The sequence below is a fragment of the Mchenga conophoros genome, linkage group LG10 (assembly GCF_057382185.1).
Source record: "Mchenga conophoros isolate Kocher_MC1m ecotype Shallow Benthic linkage group LG10, M_conophoros_male_GT1.1, whole genome shotgun sequence".
NCBI lineage: Eukaryota > Metazoa > Chordata > Actinopteri > Cichliformes > Cichlidae > Mchenga > Mchenga conophoros.
The window spans coordinates 22760599-22776033 of NC_140535.1; the positions used below are offsets into that span (position 1 = coordinate 22760599).

General features: G+C 39.0%; 2 protein-coding genes across 2 annotated transcripts; both read left to right on the forward strand.

Annotated features, from left to right (window-relative positions):
* Nucleotides 1-447: 447 nt before the first annotated feature.
* arr3a (arrestin 3a, retinal (X-arrestin)) lies at nt 448-7032 on the forward strand. The gene is made up of 18 exons (XM_085289430.1): nt 448-543; nt 1974-2005; nt 2761-2791; nt 2897-2957; nt 3053-3097; nt 3200-3390; nt 3685-3744; nt 3832-3908; nt 4018-4153; nt 4240-4324; nt 4415-4487; nt 4590-4727; nt 4899-4982; nt 5077-5100; nt 5191-5240; nt 5368-5387; nt 6186-6216; nt 6530-7032. Exons 2-16 carry the CDS (start codon nt 1998-2000, stop codon nt 5370-5372), a joined length of 1068 nt encoding a protein of 355 aa, XP_085145556.1. The 5' UTR covers nt 448-543; nt 1974-1997; the 3' UTR covers nt 5373-5387; nt 6186-6216; nt 6530-7032.
* Nucleotides 7033-8659: 1627 nt separating this feature from the next.
* On the forward strand, nt 8660-13647 carry znrd2 (zinc ribbon domain containing 2). The gene is made up of 4 exons (XM_085289433.1): nt 8660-8817; nt 9252-9403; nt 11578-11662; nt 12191-13647. Exons 1-4 carry the CDS (start codon nt 8802-8804, stop codon nt 12625-12627), a joined length of 690 nt encoding a protein of 229 aa, XP_085145559.1. The 5' UTR covers nt 8660-8801; the 3' UTR covers nt 12628-13647.
* The last annotated feature ends 1788 nt before the right edge of the window (nt 13648-15435 follow it).

Here is a 15435-nt window from a genome sequence, read left to right on the forward strand (position 1 = left end):
GAATCTGATATATTTTTTAAAATGTTTGTGTTTTTATGATTGTAAAAGAAAATAAAAAAGAACAAATAACACATAGATACCCAGCTAACCCATATTTACAGATAAAGGTGCTGCTCACAGATGCAGTTTTTAATGCAAGCTATAAAGATGTTCAACACAATTTTTTTGATGGGGAAAAAAATCCATCAGAGAAAGAAAACGTTGATTTTAAATGGCCTGTTTTGTTGTGCTTTCTGAATCAAAGGAGATTTGAGTGATTTGTGGAGGTGCAGAGGGGGATTATCGGCCTACTACAGCCGCATGGCGACTGTGAGGTTGTATTTATGTCCCTGTGATTTAGATGGCTGCACCTTTTGTTGTCCGAAAAAAGCTGCTGTCTGATTGCTTAACAGGATTATGAAGCAGGTAAAAACAGCAATAGTGAACTGGCTAAGCCTGAAGGATGCACAGAGGGAGGCAGGTATAAAAAGGGAGCTCAGCTGTAGACTGCACTCTCAACTTATCCTGACATCCTTCACCACGGTCCCAGACTACTAAGAAGAGGTAAGAATTCTTCATATTCACAGATGAATGAATGAAAGGATGGATGTGTAGTGGTGAAACTAATTATGAAGTACAGTTTTATGCCTGATAGCCCCCTGCAACCTTGAATTGGATAAGTAGCTATGAAAATGAATAGAGGTCAAATGGTGCAATGGTGAAAATCATTCAGTTATGCTCCACTGTGGGGTTGAATAAGGATGATGGAAGTCATTACAGTATATACGTATTGCATTGTTTTAATAGGCCATTAAAGTTAACCGACAGGTTCTCTCTGAGGCCATATCTACAATCAGTGAACATATGTAAGAATGCTTGTGTATGGAGGCCAGGTAAAAAAAGAGCCAAAATAGTGCAAAATGAGAAGAAAATGAGAATGCAAGTTCAATTCAATTCAATTTTCAATTCAATTTTAGCTATACAGCGGCAAATCACAGCAACAGTCGCCTCAAGGCGCTTTATATTGTAAGGTAGATGCTACAATAATACATACGTAACAAAAACATCTGCTTTCTGTGGCTTTCAGTATGTCTACTAAATTATCTGCAGACAAGAATGCTATTTAATCACTGTAAAATAGAGTAATCGACCAATAAATATTAAATATAGTGCTCTGTGGTTTGAGCAAGAATCTAACAAAGGCATAGTTCAGTATTTTTGAAGAGGTGTGCAACAATCACATATGCTGAAATTGCACAGCAATTAGCCAATCAGAAGAGAGGCAGGAAGCTGCTGTACCTGCTCTTGGCACTGAAATAAGTAACTGTAGCCCAAAGCAACTTTAGACTGAAGGCATCTGGGTAATTAACCAAGACTTTATTCTCATTCTTTGCATTTATCCATAATCTTTGTATTGGAGATTGGAGTTGACACAGAAGGTGCCAATAGAAAAAAAAACCCCAACAAATTTCTAAAGAGAAATATGATCTGATGTTTAAAAATATATAAGACCAAACAACCTGAAGACTGGAGATTATTTTGGAAGATGATGAGCAGATATGTTTGAAAATACGTATTTAATTAAATGCTTGTAGTGCTCTTAACCCTTCAGGACTAATCTTTATCTAGGAGTTATAGAGAGCTAAAGTCCTGGAATGCTATCAAAGGTGATGAATGGGTTTTATCCATTTAGTGTTCCTTAAATAGTCCAAAGACTTTGGCACTTTTAGGAGAAACATACTGTGACATAACCACGTGAAGAATGTAAATCTTTGGTTGTTTGTTGTGAGGTCACGGGGGTCAGTTAGCAGCCAGAGAAACACCAGTTTGGTGGAAGAGTCCTAACACCAGTGGCGTAATCTTATTGCAGAGGATTAACCCTCTGTACCCTCAAATAAAAGCATCACTCCAGCTGCCAGAGAGCTCTCAGTTATAGATCTGTGACCTCCTGATCACTTTTTGATCATTTGTTTTTTTCACCTTTCTTCCAACAGAATACTTCCAAAAACCTTCTAGAGATGGCAAAGTAAGTACTGGATACATTTTGTTTTTATCTTTATGTCCCAGAGGAACTGCTGATTCTAATCAAACTATTTAAAGATCTCGCTCTCTCATACTCAAAAAATATAACAATCCAAAGCTATTGTTAGTGGAAAGATGTTTCCCTTTTACCTAAAGAAAATCTGACAGGGGCCAAAAGGTTGATAAAAATCATGATCTCTTTGAAATTTGTGGAGTTGTAGACAGGATGGTCAGCCAACTCCTAAAAGGGACAATTATTAGAAAGTATTTATTTAGGTCTGTAATAGGCTTAGTCTCTCAACATGCTCTTTCAAATATGGTAACACAGCTCTGAGCTTTATTTGATGACAGTGGTAATTGGTTATTTGGGGAACCCTCTTACAGCATTTGTAGCTCCCTCACCTGAGCCAGCCTCTCAATCCTGGCTTGATGAGGTAAAGCAGCTCCACGCTTAGCTATTACTAACTGGATAACGAGGACTAAAGGATTACCAGCCCTTCTGTCATTTGCAAAGAAACCAAATTTACCCACAGGGTCCAAATTGAATCACTATTTTATCTTGTTAAGCCTGACAGTAACTCCATGGATGTAAGTGGATGTACTCTTCTTTTAAAAACATGGGTTCTCCAGCTTTATTCAACATTTCACACACTTATTTCTGCCCTGGTTGCCAGGATAAGGAGGTTAATATTTTAACTGTAATCTATACAAAAAGGTTAATTTAAAGGTTGAGTGGTGTTTCTCCTTTTCGCTTCACAGGGTTTTCAAGAAGACCAGTGGAAATGGAGGGGTATGTTCTCTTTTATTCTCTTAAAACATTTTTTTAATAGACTGAAAAAGGGGTAAAACTTAAAAGGTTCTGAAACACTATGCTTTCCCTTCTTCAATGTGACAGCTGACCCTCTACCTGGGGAAGAGAGACTATGTGGATCATGTGGACAAAGTGGACAGAGTTGGTACGTTCCTATTACAGAGTGTTTTTTCTGTATTTGTGTTTGCCTGCGGTCATTATGAAGACAATAACTGTGCCTGTAATCCTGCTCCCTTGCAGACGGCGTCGTAAAGCTGGACCCAGCAGATTTCGGAGACAGAAAAGGTAGCGTCACATAAAGCGCCGTTTTAAATTGGGTTCAGTTCTATAAATAGAAGCTTTTGCCAATCACTGTGAAGTAGCTGATGTAATTACACCTGTCTGCAGTGTTCGTGCAGCTGGCATGTGCCTTCCGTTATGGTAGTGATGACCTGGATGTGATGGGCCTGTGCTTCAGGAAGGACATCTGGATGCAGCAAACCCAACTCTATCCTAATGGCGAGAAGCCTGCCTTGAGTGCCATGCACGACACCCTGCTGAAGAAGGCAGGAGACAACGCACACCCTTTCTCTTTTGAGGTGTGTGACTCAGGACCACAAAATTAAGCACGACAAGCAGTTTATGACCTCAGCCATGTGAGAAAGAGTTGTTTTTGCTTTTTTAGAAATTGTGCATGTAACATTCAATGACACATGATGTTACTCCACTTTAATACTGAGTATTTAATAGACATTTATATATTTTTTCTTAACGAGGAAAAGCTCAAATTAACAATTTCTTTCTTCCTGAATATCTAAAATTAGGCTTTATTTTGTAATTTCATGGAAGTAGCTCTTGCGTTTTCTTATAAATCTTAGTCTTTGTCTCCATAGATTCCAAACAACCTACCCTGCTCAGTCTCTCTGCAGCCTGGACCTGATGACAGGGGAAAGGTGAGGCATCCCTTTACCTTAGAGTATATAGGCAAGGATGTCACTTGTTTAAATATCAGCTGTTCACAACTGCACTGTACTTTGCAGGCTTGTGGCGTTGACTTTGAGATCAAAACTTATCTTGCCAAGGAAAAGAACAACCCCGATGAAAAGATTGAAAAGAAGTGAGTTCACTTCCACTAATGTCTTTGCCTTGCTATCTCGCCTCTCTTTGTTCCATTTCATTTTTCCTCACCTCATCTCTTCTTCCTTCCCTCTCCTTGGCCCTGACAGGGACACCGCCCGTCTCATCATTCGTAAAATCCAGTACGCCCCGTCTCAGGTGGGCTCCGGGCCCAAGGCTGATATCTGCAAAAGCTTCATGATGTCTGACAAGCCCGTTCATCTAGAAGCTTCAATGGAGAAAGATGTACGGCAGCAAAATTTTAGCTTCACCCTGTTGAAATGGGAGCTGTGCAGTGAACCAATTAAAATCTCTCTCCTGTTTTGCCGCAGCTCTACTTTCATGGTGAAGCGATCCCAATCAATATCAAAATCAAAAACGAGAGCAACAAAACAGTCAAGAAAATTAAAATCAGTGGTGGGTACCTCTATTCACTGAAATACTGAAATAAATCCTGAAAATGTTATAAAGAAATAACATTTTTCTATATCTTCCTCCCTGCAACAGTGGACCAAACCACAGACATCGTCCTCTACTCGGCAGACAAATACACCAAGTGTGTTCTTAACCAAGAGTTCGGGTATGTGGGCAGAAAACTGAAAGCACAGCAAATGTCACAGAAGCAAAATGAAAATATAAAATTGGGTCAATCTGCTCATGTGTTTCTTTTCACTCTCTGCAGAGAGACGGTGGACTCTAACGGCAGCTTCGACAACACTCTGACCATCACACCTCTGCTCACTGATAACAAGGAGAAAAGAGGTTTGGCGCTGGACGGTCGACTGAAGGACGAGGACACCAACTTGGCCTCCACCACCATGTAAGTGCACACTGGTGTAAAGTTTGGGCGAAACACTCCTCTCTGTCGGTTCTTTGTTGCTTCACATTTCCATCCGCTTTCTTGTTCATTGTCCACAATGTCTTACAGTAGTACACTCAGCTAATTTAAACCCCTCTAATCCTTCAAATCCCTGCACTTCGTCCTCCACAGGCTGCGGCAGGGAGTAGAAAAAGAGGTGCTGGGTATCCTGGTTTCCTACAAGATTAAAATTAACCTCATGGTGGCTGGAGGAGGGTAAGTATTTTTTGACACAAGTAAATCCCGTTCAAGATTAAACAGAACGAAACGGCAAAGGCCGGCTTACGTTTTCCCTCTTTTCTCCATGTAGTCTGCTGGGTGGCCTCACTTCCAGGTGAGTAATATTTAGTGACAATATTATCACAATCCATACAGAAATGATGATTGCATGCATTCACATTATTTGGCTCATTTTTCTCTGCAGTGATGTCACATTGGAGCTCCCACTGAATCTCATGCACCCCAAGCCTGAAGGTATTTTTTTACCTTGTAGAGCCTAAAAGACTCCTAAAATTTTATAGAAATGCCTTTAAAATGATTTTAACTCTCATGCCTAATTACGTTCTCGCCTTTGTGCTAATCTCTTTTCTACACGGAGCAGAATAAGGAGTATACACTGGTGTAAGTTGTGTTTAATACTTTATTATTTACATGTTGTTTTGGGTGCTATCACCTAGACATTTCATTATTAGGACTTGACTTAGAAGCTAACAAATGAAAGCTGAATTTTAAGAAAATGCTTTAAAAATTGCATACAGTGTAAAATATAATACAATGAAAAACGTACATAAGCATATAAAATGTTAAAACAATTTGTATTTGAAATCAGCAGCATGTTTAAAAAGCTAGAATAGGTTTTTTATACAACTTAGGTGGGAAGAGGTTAACCCCCTCGATATGACATTGTTTGGTCAAATAGTTCAAAATGTTCAGCATGAAGTTAAGAATAATTTAGGAACGATCCTTTTTTTTAATCCTAAGAGTAAAGATGTGGGAAACCCAGAGAAAATCATGCACAGGGGGAAAAAACATTATAAAATATGTCTGAAGATCACGCTCTTGGGAACAATATATCTGAACAAAATATAAAAGTTTAGAAGTACTTAGTTACTTTGAAGGTCTTTCCACATGTTACACGTATGAAAGGAGGATATCTGTGTAGTAAAAAAAAAAGTCTAAACTAGTCTGCCAACAGACTGTCAGTTTCAATATTGAGCATGTTGTCTTTGTCCTAATTATATAGTCTTTAAACTCATTAACAATGATTTCATTCTTCTTTATTTAAATTACACAGAGTTCTACCTTTTTAAAAAATGGACCATATGTGTGATTTGTTTTTATGTTTCTTTTTCTTATTATTTCATTAATAAATTGAGCTATTGTTATTAATTTATCTGTATCCTTTTCCTGTTTTTACAGTGTCTTAAATGAAAACACCCCCATAGTCAAGGTGAGATTCAGCTATTACTATGTAACCTGCCATCTGCTATATTTATGAATTTTTGTAAGATGAAAATTAAAGTCATTAAATGTGTTGACAGGATATGCACTGTTTTATATAGAACTTCCTCCAGGACATTGAGTTGATAACTGCTTTGCTTTTAATATTGTAAATTACAATTACAAATACATGAAAGCAATAGATTATGAGGAATGATTATGACACCTTATACTCTTAAAGAGGAAATTCTGATGCTAAAAAGTGAAGTATATTATATAATGACATCACAGATTCCAACATCTCTTTCTGTTTACTTCTCAAGAGAGGATGTTACCCTGGACACTGAAAAGAAACCCACAGGAACAAAACAAAAGGAAGTGACAAAAACAAAGAAGAAAGAACACGACTGGTGTCCTCACACCAAGTCGTTACAGAGCAACCGAGGACATCTACCTTTCAGACACACCAAGGATATGCGTACAGATGTAACATCAGTCCTCTTGCAGATTTCGTGGTCATGTTGAATAAATGTAATTTTAGCCGTAGAGAGAATGCTTGGATTGCATGTTAGTATCCAACATTTAAACACCCCAGACTTCTGTAGCAGCATGTTCTGATTATCCTTTGCATGTTTGCAGGATGTGATTGGAAGGCAATGAACAGAAAATCAGAGAGAAACCCTCAAAAGCTGATGTGCTTTTGATTATTGTGGTGTGTTCATTCATTATTTTGAATGATGTACTTCTCCATGTGAAATGTGGTGGATTATGGTTTAGACTGGACACATGAAACAACCCAAAATGCAATAAAATTGCCTGAAAGACAGCTTTAAATGTTTTCTTTCTTTCTTAATTTAGTTGTCTTGTTTTCATTCATTGTTCACATCATAAGAGTAGATACTGGAGGGCACTTTACTTATGGCCAGAGGACTACTTTAGAAAATACGAATGCCAAAGATAGACTTTCAAGAAAACACTATCAAAACACTACTATATTCTGTATTGGAACTGAAGGACTGGATTCTAAACAAATGCTCCCAAAGACAACTGTTCTATAAATTTATGGGATGTAGGTGCTGCCTATAGGTAATAGTTTAGATGTGTAATTTCAATTAAAGTTGAATATATTTAGGCCGTAGCAGATATCTTCTCGACATAAAAACATCATGTCTGGGGTACACCTACATATTTACATATCCACGAACTTCCTGTGTTGTCTTCCTCTATTCCTGCCTGCTAGCTCCATGGTCAACCTCCTTCGTCCAATATATTTACATTGCCTCTTCTACACATGTCCAAACCATCACAGCTTTGCTCTTCTAACCCTACTTGTCCCTTTGATCTAATTCTAATCTTCTCCTTTATCGTCACTCTCAGTGGAAATCTTAAAATCTTTATCCATCTTAAACCCGACTCTTACCTTTTGATCTTCTCTGTACTTCAACACTCTCAAAGCAAACATCACACATGTAGTGCGCTTTCTCAGCTTGAAGCCATACTGCTGTTCACTAAAAGTCACCTCTCTTCGTAATTTAGCTTCCTCAAGTCTTTCCCACAGTTTTCAGTTTTATTTGTCATATGCAAGTTAGCACAGGGTCAACATTGCAATGAAATGTGTTTGACGAGCAGCAGTCACTCAGCAGCATGGTACAGTAGAAGAAAATATAATAAAATATAATAAAACGAAAAAAAATAGAAAAACAGTTAAGAGCAAAATATTAGAGACGTGGTAAAAGAGAAAAGATGACTAAATATATATGTATCTATAAATATAAATATATGTACACTAGTGATTAAATAAGAAAATCTTGAAAAGAAATATGGGGGGGGGGGGGGGGGGGGTGTTGGCAGATGGGATATTGCACAGAAATGAGCAGCAGAAAATTACAGTATTGCACTTTTTAAATATAAACATCAATAACAATAAAGTGGAATGACCAGTGCAGATTAAACAGAGTACTTGTGAAGCTGCAAGGTAGCTTCTGAGTGTGTCCTGTGGAGTGTGTGTGTGTGTGTGTTTAAGTGTTGTGGTTGAGGTGTCGTATGGCTTGGTGGTAAAAACTGTTTTTAAGTCTTGTAGTCCGAGCAGACAGACTCTGCCAGATGGTAACAAGGAGAACAGCTGATGTGCTGGGTGGCTTCATGGTGTAGCCATCAGCTTTATCCCTCTCTAGTGCACTTCCATTTCTCAGGCACCCTTCCAATTTTCAAATTTGTGCTAAAAAGCACACTGCTCCTACTCTCTTAATAATTTATTACAATAATAAGAAGAAGAAGAAGAAGAGGAAGCGGAAGAAGAAAAAGAAGAAGAAATCATCCACTTAATCCTCATATGAGAAGTTTAGCTGAAACGATTTAATTGTTTAAGTTAATTAACTAATCAGCATACGGTGGCGCTATTGCTACCATTTTTGACTATAACAGCGAGGAGTGGGAACGCTGCCCACCAAATTTCACTCTTGTGGTATTTACCACTAATTAACACTAGGGGCAGGCGGCTGTGCTCAAATATTTGCCGAACGCGGAGGAAGAAACGAGGAGGAAGAAGGAGCGTTGCATTGCGTCATCACGTCCAACGTGTAGCACAGAAGAAACATGGCTTTGAATGGAGGTTTGTGAACTTGTGTTGTAAAAACAAGCTGACTTTGACATTTCTGCTGCTTTCCTGCATTGTGATTTAAAAAAAGAAATTCTTTTTATTGAGGCTGTTCCTCTGGGTTACTTTATTTTTGCTTTTAAATTCGTCGCTGCCAGCGTAAACATGTTGTTAGCCAAACGGTAGCCCGGCTGGTTTGCTAGCTAGCTTGTCATTTCCTAGCAGAGCAGTTCACCTGTGATAGTCACACTTCAAAACAGTGCCAAAAGGGTTTTTGTTTTAATCCCGCTGAAACGGTAAAGTAGAAGCAGACATATAATAGTATCCACAAGTTACAGCAGCGCTTAAGACTGTTTATAATCCTAAAGTTTTGAGAATACGAAAGAAGGATAGTTGTGGTCTGAAATCTGAAAATAAAATGAAACGTTTCGGCTGTTACTGACCTGCAGATGAAGAGGATTTTAAGTGGGAGCCTCCAACAGAAGCAGAAATGAAGGTGATCCAGGCTCGTAGGGAGCGGCAAGACAAAATCAGCAAGCTGATGGGAGACTACCTGCTGAAAGGGTACAAGATGCTTGGAGAAGCCTGCGAAGTGTGTGGGGTGAGTGAAGCAGGACGCTGTGCTGTGTTTGTCAGGTTGGGTGAGTTAGCCTCTGATATGTTATCATGATATTTTATTAAATATGCAATAATTATATTTCTAAGTATATAGAAAAATATCAACGTCCTGATGATTGCAGCTCCCAGCCAGCAGCAAACAAAATGAAGACTGCCTAATTTGAAGTATGGATCTATTGTCAGAAGATGCCAGCAGGGTTATAGTGCAATAGTACTGACACTGCATGATAAACAGTGAGAGAGCAAAGGCCAAATGTAAGCCCAGAAATGGCTTAAATAATGTAATCCCTGGAAATTTTAAGTAAGAGCTTAAAAAAAGGTTAAAACAATAGCAGTTTCGCAACAACTATTCCAACTAAAGGAACTTAACCTGCACCTAATAAAATTGAATAATATTTTCTACCTGGGATGTCATATCTTAGTTGAGCTTTTTAACCACCTGTTTAACAGAAGGAGGTCGTTTTGACCCTCTTGGCATTTTAAAAGTTATGTGACTTTGTTAAATTAAAACCCCCTCATCATCATCATCTCGTATTTCATCAAATACTGAATTTTGAGTGTGGGATCAAAAGGGGGAAAAAAAATATGAGTGCTTTTATCTAGAACCACGGAGGACATCATTTTGACCCCATAGAAACTGATGTGAAACCACTGCTGTAGCAGAATCAGAAAGGGTTTTATTGCCAAATGTTGAGCAGGTTTACAACATTAGGAAATTGCTGCGGTGCTTCAATGCAAACACAGGGTTGCCCAGCAATACCATGTTTACACTTGAGCCAGAACTTGCCAGATATGATTTATTTAAAAACTCTATGTAGGGGGACTGTAGTTAGATCCAAAGTAAATAATTATTGCAAAGCTGAGGATGGGATTTCAAGCCGAAGTGGAGTGGTAGAGAAGCACTGTGTGACTGAATGTGTGAGGAACCAGGAAGGTTGATGGCTGTGCGGAGCAGCAGAGGAGCTGTAGCTGAAATGAATGGAGAGCTAATCCGAGCAAATAAAGAGTGAAATCCAGAGCACAGCAACCAAATCAGTTTTAGTCTTGAGCAGGAGAGGTGAAGAGCTGCAGGCAGAGGAGTGAGCACACAGATTGGGTGATCAAAATCACCCCTCCTGAGGGTTCTAGTGTTTATCGTCTATAAACGTTACAGTTCTGTTAGGATGTCCCAAAAGGGGAAATCTGATAAGTATTACAAACGCATAAATATTGAAAAAAAAAACTAAATAAATAGGGTAAAGTGTGAATTTTATAGGTTAGTTTTAATGTAAAGATGGCACGGATAGTTCTTTCAAACTATATGAGATTTGTACATTTATATTTTCCTCATTTTTTTTTTCTTTTCTTCATCTGCCTCATTCACCACTTCTCCCTTATGCCCACCTCATCCTCTTCCTGCTCACCTGTAGTCTCATCTTGTGAACTGAATTACATGCTTTAACATAAGAAAATGTCCATTTAAAAATACTTTAGTCCAGATTTCACCTGGTTGTCAGCAGATTAGACACTCCTGTCTCCAGACAGCTGGCAACATACCAACTATAACACCACCTGGTTATACGCTAACATTGTGCCAGCTAAATAAAAATCCCTCCCATAAACAGTTTGATTACACTCTCACATCGTCTGAGATTTTATTCATAGAGGCTGACAACGTTAGATCCACTTAAAAGAAAGCTTCTGACACAAGCTCACATCAGGGGAAAAAAGAAAAAGCAGTGGTTACTGACAGAAGTTCAGGATATCCTCAACAACTCACCTCAGTATCACTGTCATCAGGAAGGAGTGACTTTCTCTGACTCATCACTGACTCATGTTTACATTCGGTTTCACATCACCAGCTGCAGATTTTTATTTATTTTTTTTGTTTGGCTTCATAGCCTGGTTGTATTTTTGCCTCAAGCAGTGAAACAATTTTTTTTTTTCCTTTTGTTAAGTAGCTCCTTTGGGTCCTAAATCATCATCTCTTGTTAAACATGCCTGGGCTTGTGTCATCATCTGTGCTAGGAAATATAAAAACATGGTTTTGCTGTGTCATTGATGGCGCAAAGTGGCACTTTTTTAAAAATTTTTATTATTATTATGTAAAAATGTATGCAGGTGTTATCATGAACAGAAGGTGAGGAGTGGCATCATTTATGTATTTGTGTTTTTCAGACTATTCTTCTCCAGGACAAACAGCAGAAAAACTACTGCGTCTCATGCCAGGAGCTGGACTCTGATATTGACAAAGACAACCCTGGTATGCATTAAAAAAATGTATTTAAAATGTATTTATACAGGTAAACCTCATTGAGACATGGGGTCATATCTTCAAGATTGACCCGTTTAAATATCTATACAGAATTAAATTTTAAAACATTAGAATTCATATAAACAATTAACTGGAAAAAATAAAACTAATTTAAAAAACACAAAGAGTAGCATTAACACATTAAGAGTAGGAGCAGCCGTCCAATGATGCTTTCTCCAGTGTCCTTAGAATTTGCTTAAAACCCTTCAGCTCAACCAGACAAATTTACATTTAAAGTTACAAATGTCAAGTTGTTTAGAAGATTTGGAAACTGTCATTTACACTGCAAAACTAGTTTGAACATAAATTGCTACTCGACCACCCTTTACAAACTGTCTGCACAATAGATATTTAAACCTTTAAATCACATAGTCTTATGTTTTCCATGTAAATAATTATAAATATCTTTTCAAAAAACATACATATGTTAGCCCACTTTGTGTTCTTGTTACATTGTCTGCCCTTTCTTCCTCCCAGCCCTGAATGCTCAGGCTGCATTGTCCCAGGTGAGGGAAAGGCAGCTCGCAGCCCAGTCCCCCACACCGTCCCAGACTCCTGAGCTCAATGACAGCCCCAGCAGCAGTCAGGGAAATATGTCCATTCCCCAGCCTAGACCAGAGCACTGTGAGGGTGCTGCCGCAGGTGGAAGAACTCCTCTGCCTCCACCCGCTGTCCCTCCTCCTTCAACTCCAGCCTCCACTGCAGCCCTGGCACCAGCTCGTCCCTCAGTTACTCCACAGAGCTCTGCCCAGCGACTTGTGTTGCAGGAAGCCGAGGAAGCTGTCCTCACCAAACTTCGCTGGGCCACTAACCAGTTACAAAGCTCAGCCTCACTGGAAGCGAGCATCCAGCTCTGCAGCCTCATCAACAGCTGTGCCAACTCGCTGCGCAGCCTCAAGGAGCTCACCCAGTAGCTGCCACAGACTGGCTGAAACCCTGGAACACTGTTTCTGCTTGCCTCTGTCTTGGAGTAATGACTCTGGTTCAGCTTCTCTCTTGCTTAGAGATGATTTCAAAATTGGTCAAAGTATTATGAAAATAGGAATATAACATCAAAAGTGCTCCGGTTACTCTTGGATTAATGTAGTTGTATAGCTGGCAGAAATGTTACAAATTTGACTGTTTTTTCACTCTTTTGGAAGTTAGAGCTGATATTAATCTAAAAACATAATTAATTTAACCCATTCTGTGATTAAATTCTTCTAATATGGTTTAATCTATAGAGCAAAGAGATAAATCCAGTTAACACATGTTTCTATGCATTTCCATTGAGAAAAAGCCAGCTTTTTTGATACAGCACCACAAATGCTGGACCCTGAGTTGAAACCACTGATGTCAGTGTCTGATAGAGGGGCTATCACCAGATATTCACCAGTGATTTGCTGAAGCAGCCAACAGAGTCTGTCCTGCGTTGTTATCTCCCCTTAGAAATGACCCTTTCTTCCTCTCTTTACCACTCGATTGTCAAACCTGTGGAAATTTGGGATGGTCCTCCTTGGGCAGAACTGGCTTCACACTAGTCACATGTCGGTGGAAAAGAGTTATAAGGGATCTTTTACTACATTCAGATTTATAGTCAGTATTTTTGCCAAAACGCGTCATTCCTCTAATGTGGCCCTGTATTGTCTCACAAAGCCTGCTGCTCATTCTGGCTCTGTTTCTGTTGTCTCTGCCATTGTGGCAGTGCAAAGATGGTCATTGTAGAAAGTTTTTGTTGTATATGTGTTTGATGCCTAATCGTGACGGTCAGGTGGTTTGCCGATGTGTCTATGAGAGCGCGCAGAGTTCGGGAGTCAGACATAATACTTTGAAAAAAGCTGAGAGCAAATATACTCTGAATTGTATGTTGATAGAGGAAAAGCCAGCTTCAGTGTTGATCAAGGTAGTAAAAGATTTCTAATAATGTATCACAATAAAGCACTTCTTGTTCAGGAGCTCTGCAGCTTGTTTCTTTTCATAAGAGGGCTTCATAAAAGCTGGATCCATACACAACACCATCCACACACAAAGGGGGGTTTAAAGTCATTTACAGGGGCACAGAAACACATCAAAATAGTTTTAATTTGAGAATGATGTGTTGAAGCAAGTTCAAAATAAATGTTTATGGCTTTTGCATCATCTCCATGCAAGTTTTGATTTATTGCGTGGCAGGCTGGATTTAACTGGAGTTAGAGAAGTGCTTCAGTTAAAGAAAACACTGTTGTGCACTTTATCCGAAAATCGGGACAATCATGGTGCTGTTGCAGTCGGGTGAAGCAGGGATGCTGTCTGAAAGCTTGACTTCACATTTGTTACTCCCACATTACATCTAGTCTGCTTTGCACTTGGAAAGTGTGGTTCGATGGGGCAGCTATTTTCTGTGAGAATAAAACAGAAATAAGGACTGTTTCCACTTAAGGTTTGTTTTCCATGTTTTATCTGTGCCATTGCGTCTCCCGATGATGTGATGGAAGAGTTTGTGCCACGGAGCTGACTGTCCACTGGGTGGTGTCTTTTCATCACTGAAGCTGCTGCTGCTGCTGCCCAAGGGCTTGCAACATCCTGACCTCCAGCAGGGGATGCTGCTGGGGCTCGGAGAAATTGCACATCAGGTGAGGAAGCATCCAGTCCAAAAGTGATCATCTTCCAGATTGTTTTTTTTTTTTTTTTTATATTGGTAAACATTATAGATAACAGGATTTACACAGGTTTTATAGAAAATAAAATAAAAATGACCTGTTTTGCAAGCCACATTCATCTTTTCACACAAATATTTATACAGCAGTTTATTCTATGCACTTCGGAGCTTCTTTTACCTTGCATCCACACCTATACCCAATTTAAACTACTACGCCCTGTCAAAAACACTCAGTCATTCTAATGACTCCATAACAGCGTCTCAAAATGAAACTTGAGCTGTAGTTGTTTATTTTATTTTTTTCAAGTGGCAAGCACAGATGTTTTACTTTGGCGCTTCTCTGTTCTGTTCAATCCCTCTTTGAATGCTGATAATGGATTCTCTAAGGAAGTGGAGAAAGATAAGAAGCACACAAGAGTTCTCTCTTCTTCCTTGTCTCTTGCGATTTCTGAGGCTGGTGACGTGGATGAATTTATCCTCAGCAGCAGAGGTGACTCTTGGTCTTCATTTCCTGGGCCGGTCATCATGTGTGCTAGTTTCATCGTAGCACTTGATGGTTTTTGCAACTAAACTTGGGGACACATTCCAAGTTTTTCCATTTTCTGGACTGACTGACCTTCAGTTTTTAAAGTAATGATGGGCTGTCATTTCTCTTTACTTAGCTGGTTGGTTTTTGCCATAATATGAATTCTAACAGTTGTCAAAGAAAGCTGTCAGCTGTGTACCAGCTGTGACTTCTGCACAACACAACTGATGGTCCCAACCCCATCAAGAAGGCAAGAAATTTCACAAATAAACCCTGACCTGTGAAGCGAAAACCATTTCAGCTGACTACATCATGAAGCTCATTGATAGAAGGCAAAGGCTGTCAACAAAGCAAAGGGTGGCTACTTTCAGGAATCTAAAATATAAAACATATATATTTATTTTTTTGCTACATGACTCCATATATCTTGCTTCATGCATTTGATGTTTTCAGTATGTGTCTACAATGTAGAAAGTAGTAAAAAATAAAGAAAAACCATTAAATGAGAAGCTGTGTCCAAACTTTTGACTGGTGTGTGTATATCCATGACAGCTTTATTTGCCATTCTCCTGATGTGAT

Coding starts and splice junctions, on each gene's coding strand:
- arr3a (XM_085289430.1), top strand. Junction 3,391..3,684: donor CACACCCTTTCTCTTTTGAG/GTGTGTGACTCA, acceptor TTGTCTCCATAG/ATTCCAAACAACCTACCCTG. Junction 3,745..3,831: donor GACCTGATGACAGGGGAAAG/GTGAGGCATCCC, acceptor TGTACTTTGCAG/GCTTGTGGCGTTGACTTTGA.
- znrd2 (XM_085289433.1), top strand. Junction 9,404..11,577: donor AAGCCTGCGAAGTGTGTGGG/GTGAGTGAAGCA, acceptor TGTGTTTTTCAG/ACTATTCTTCTCCAGGACAA. Junction 11,663..12,190: donor TATTGACAAAGACAACCCTG/GTATGCATTAAA, acceptor TCTTCCTCCCAG/CCCTGAATGCTCAGGCTGCA.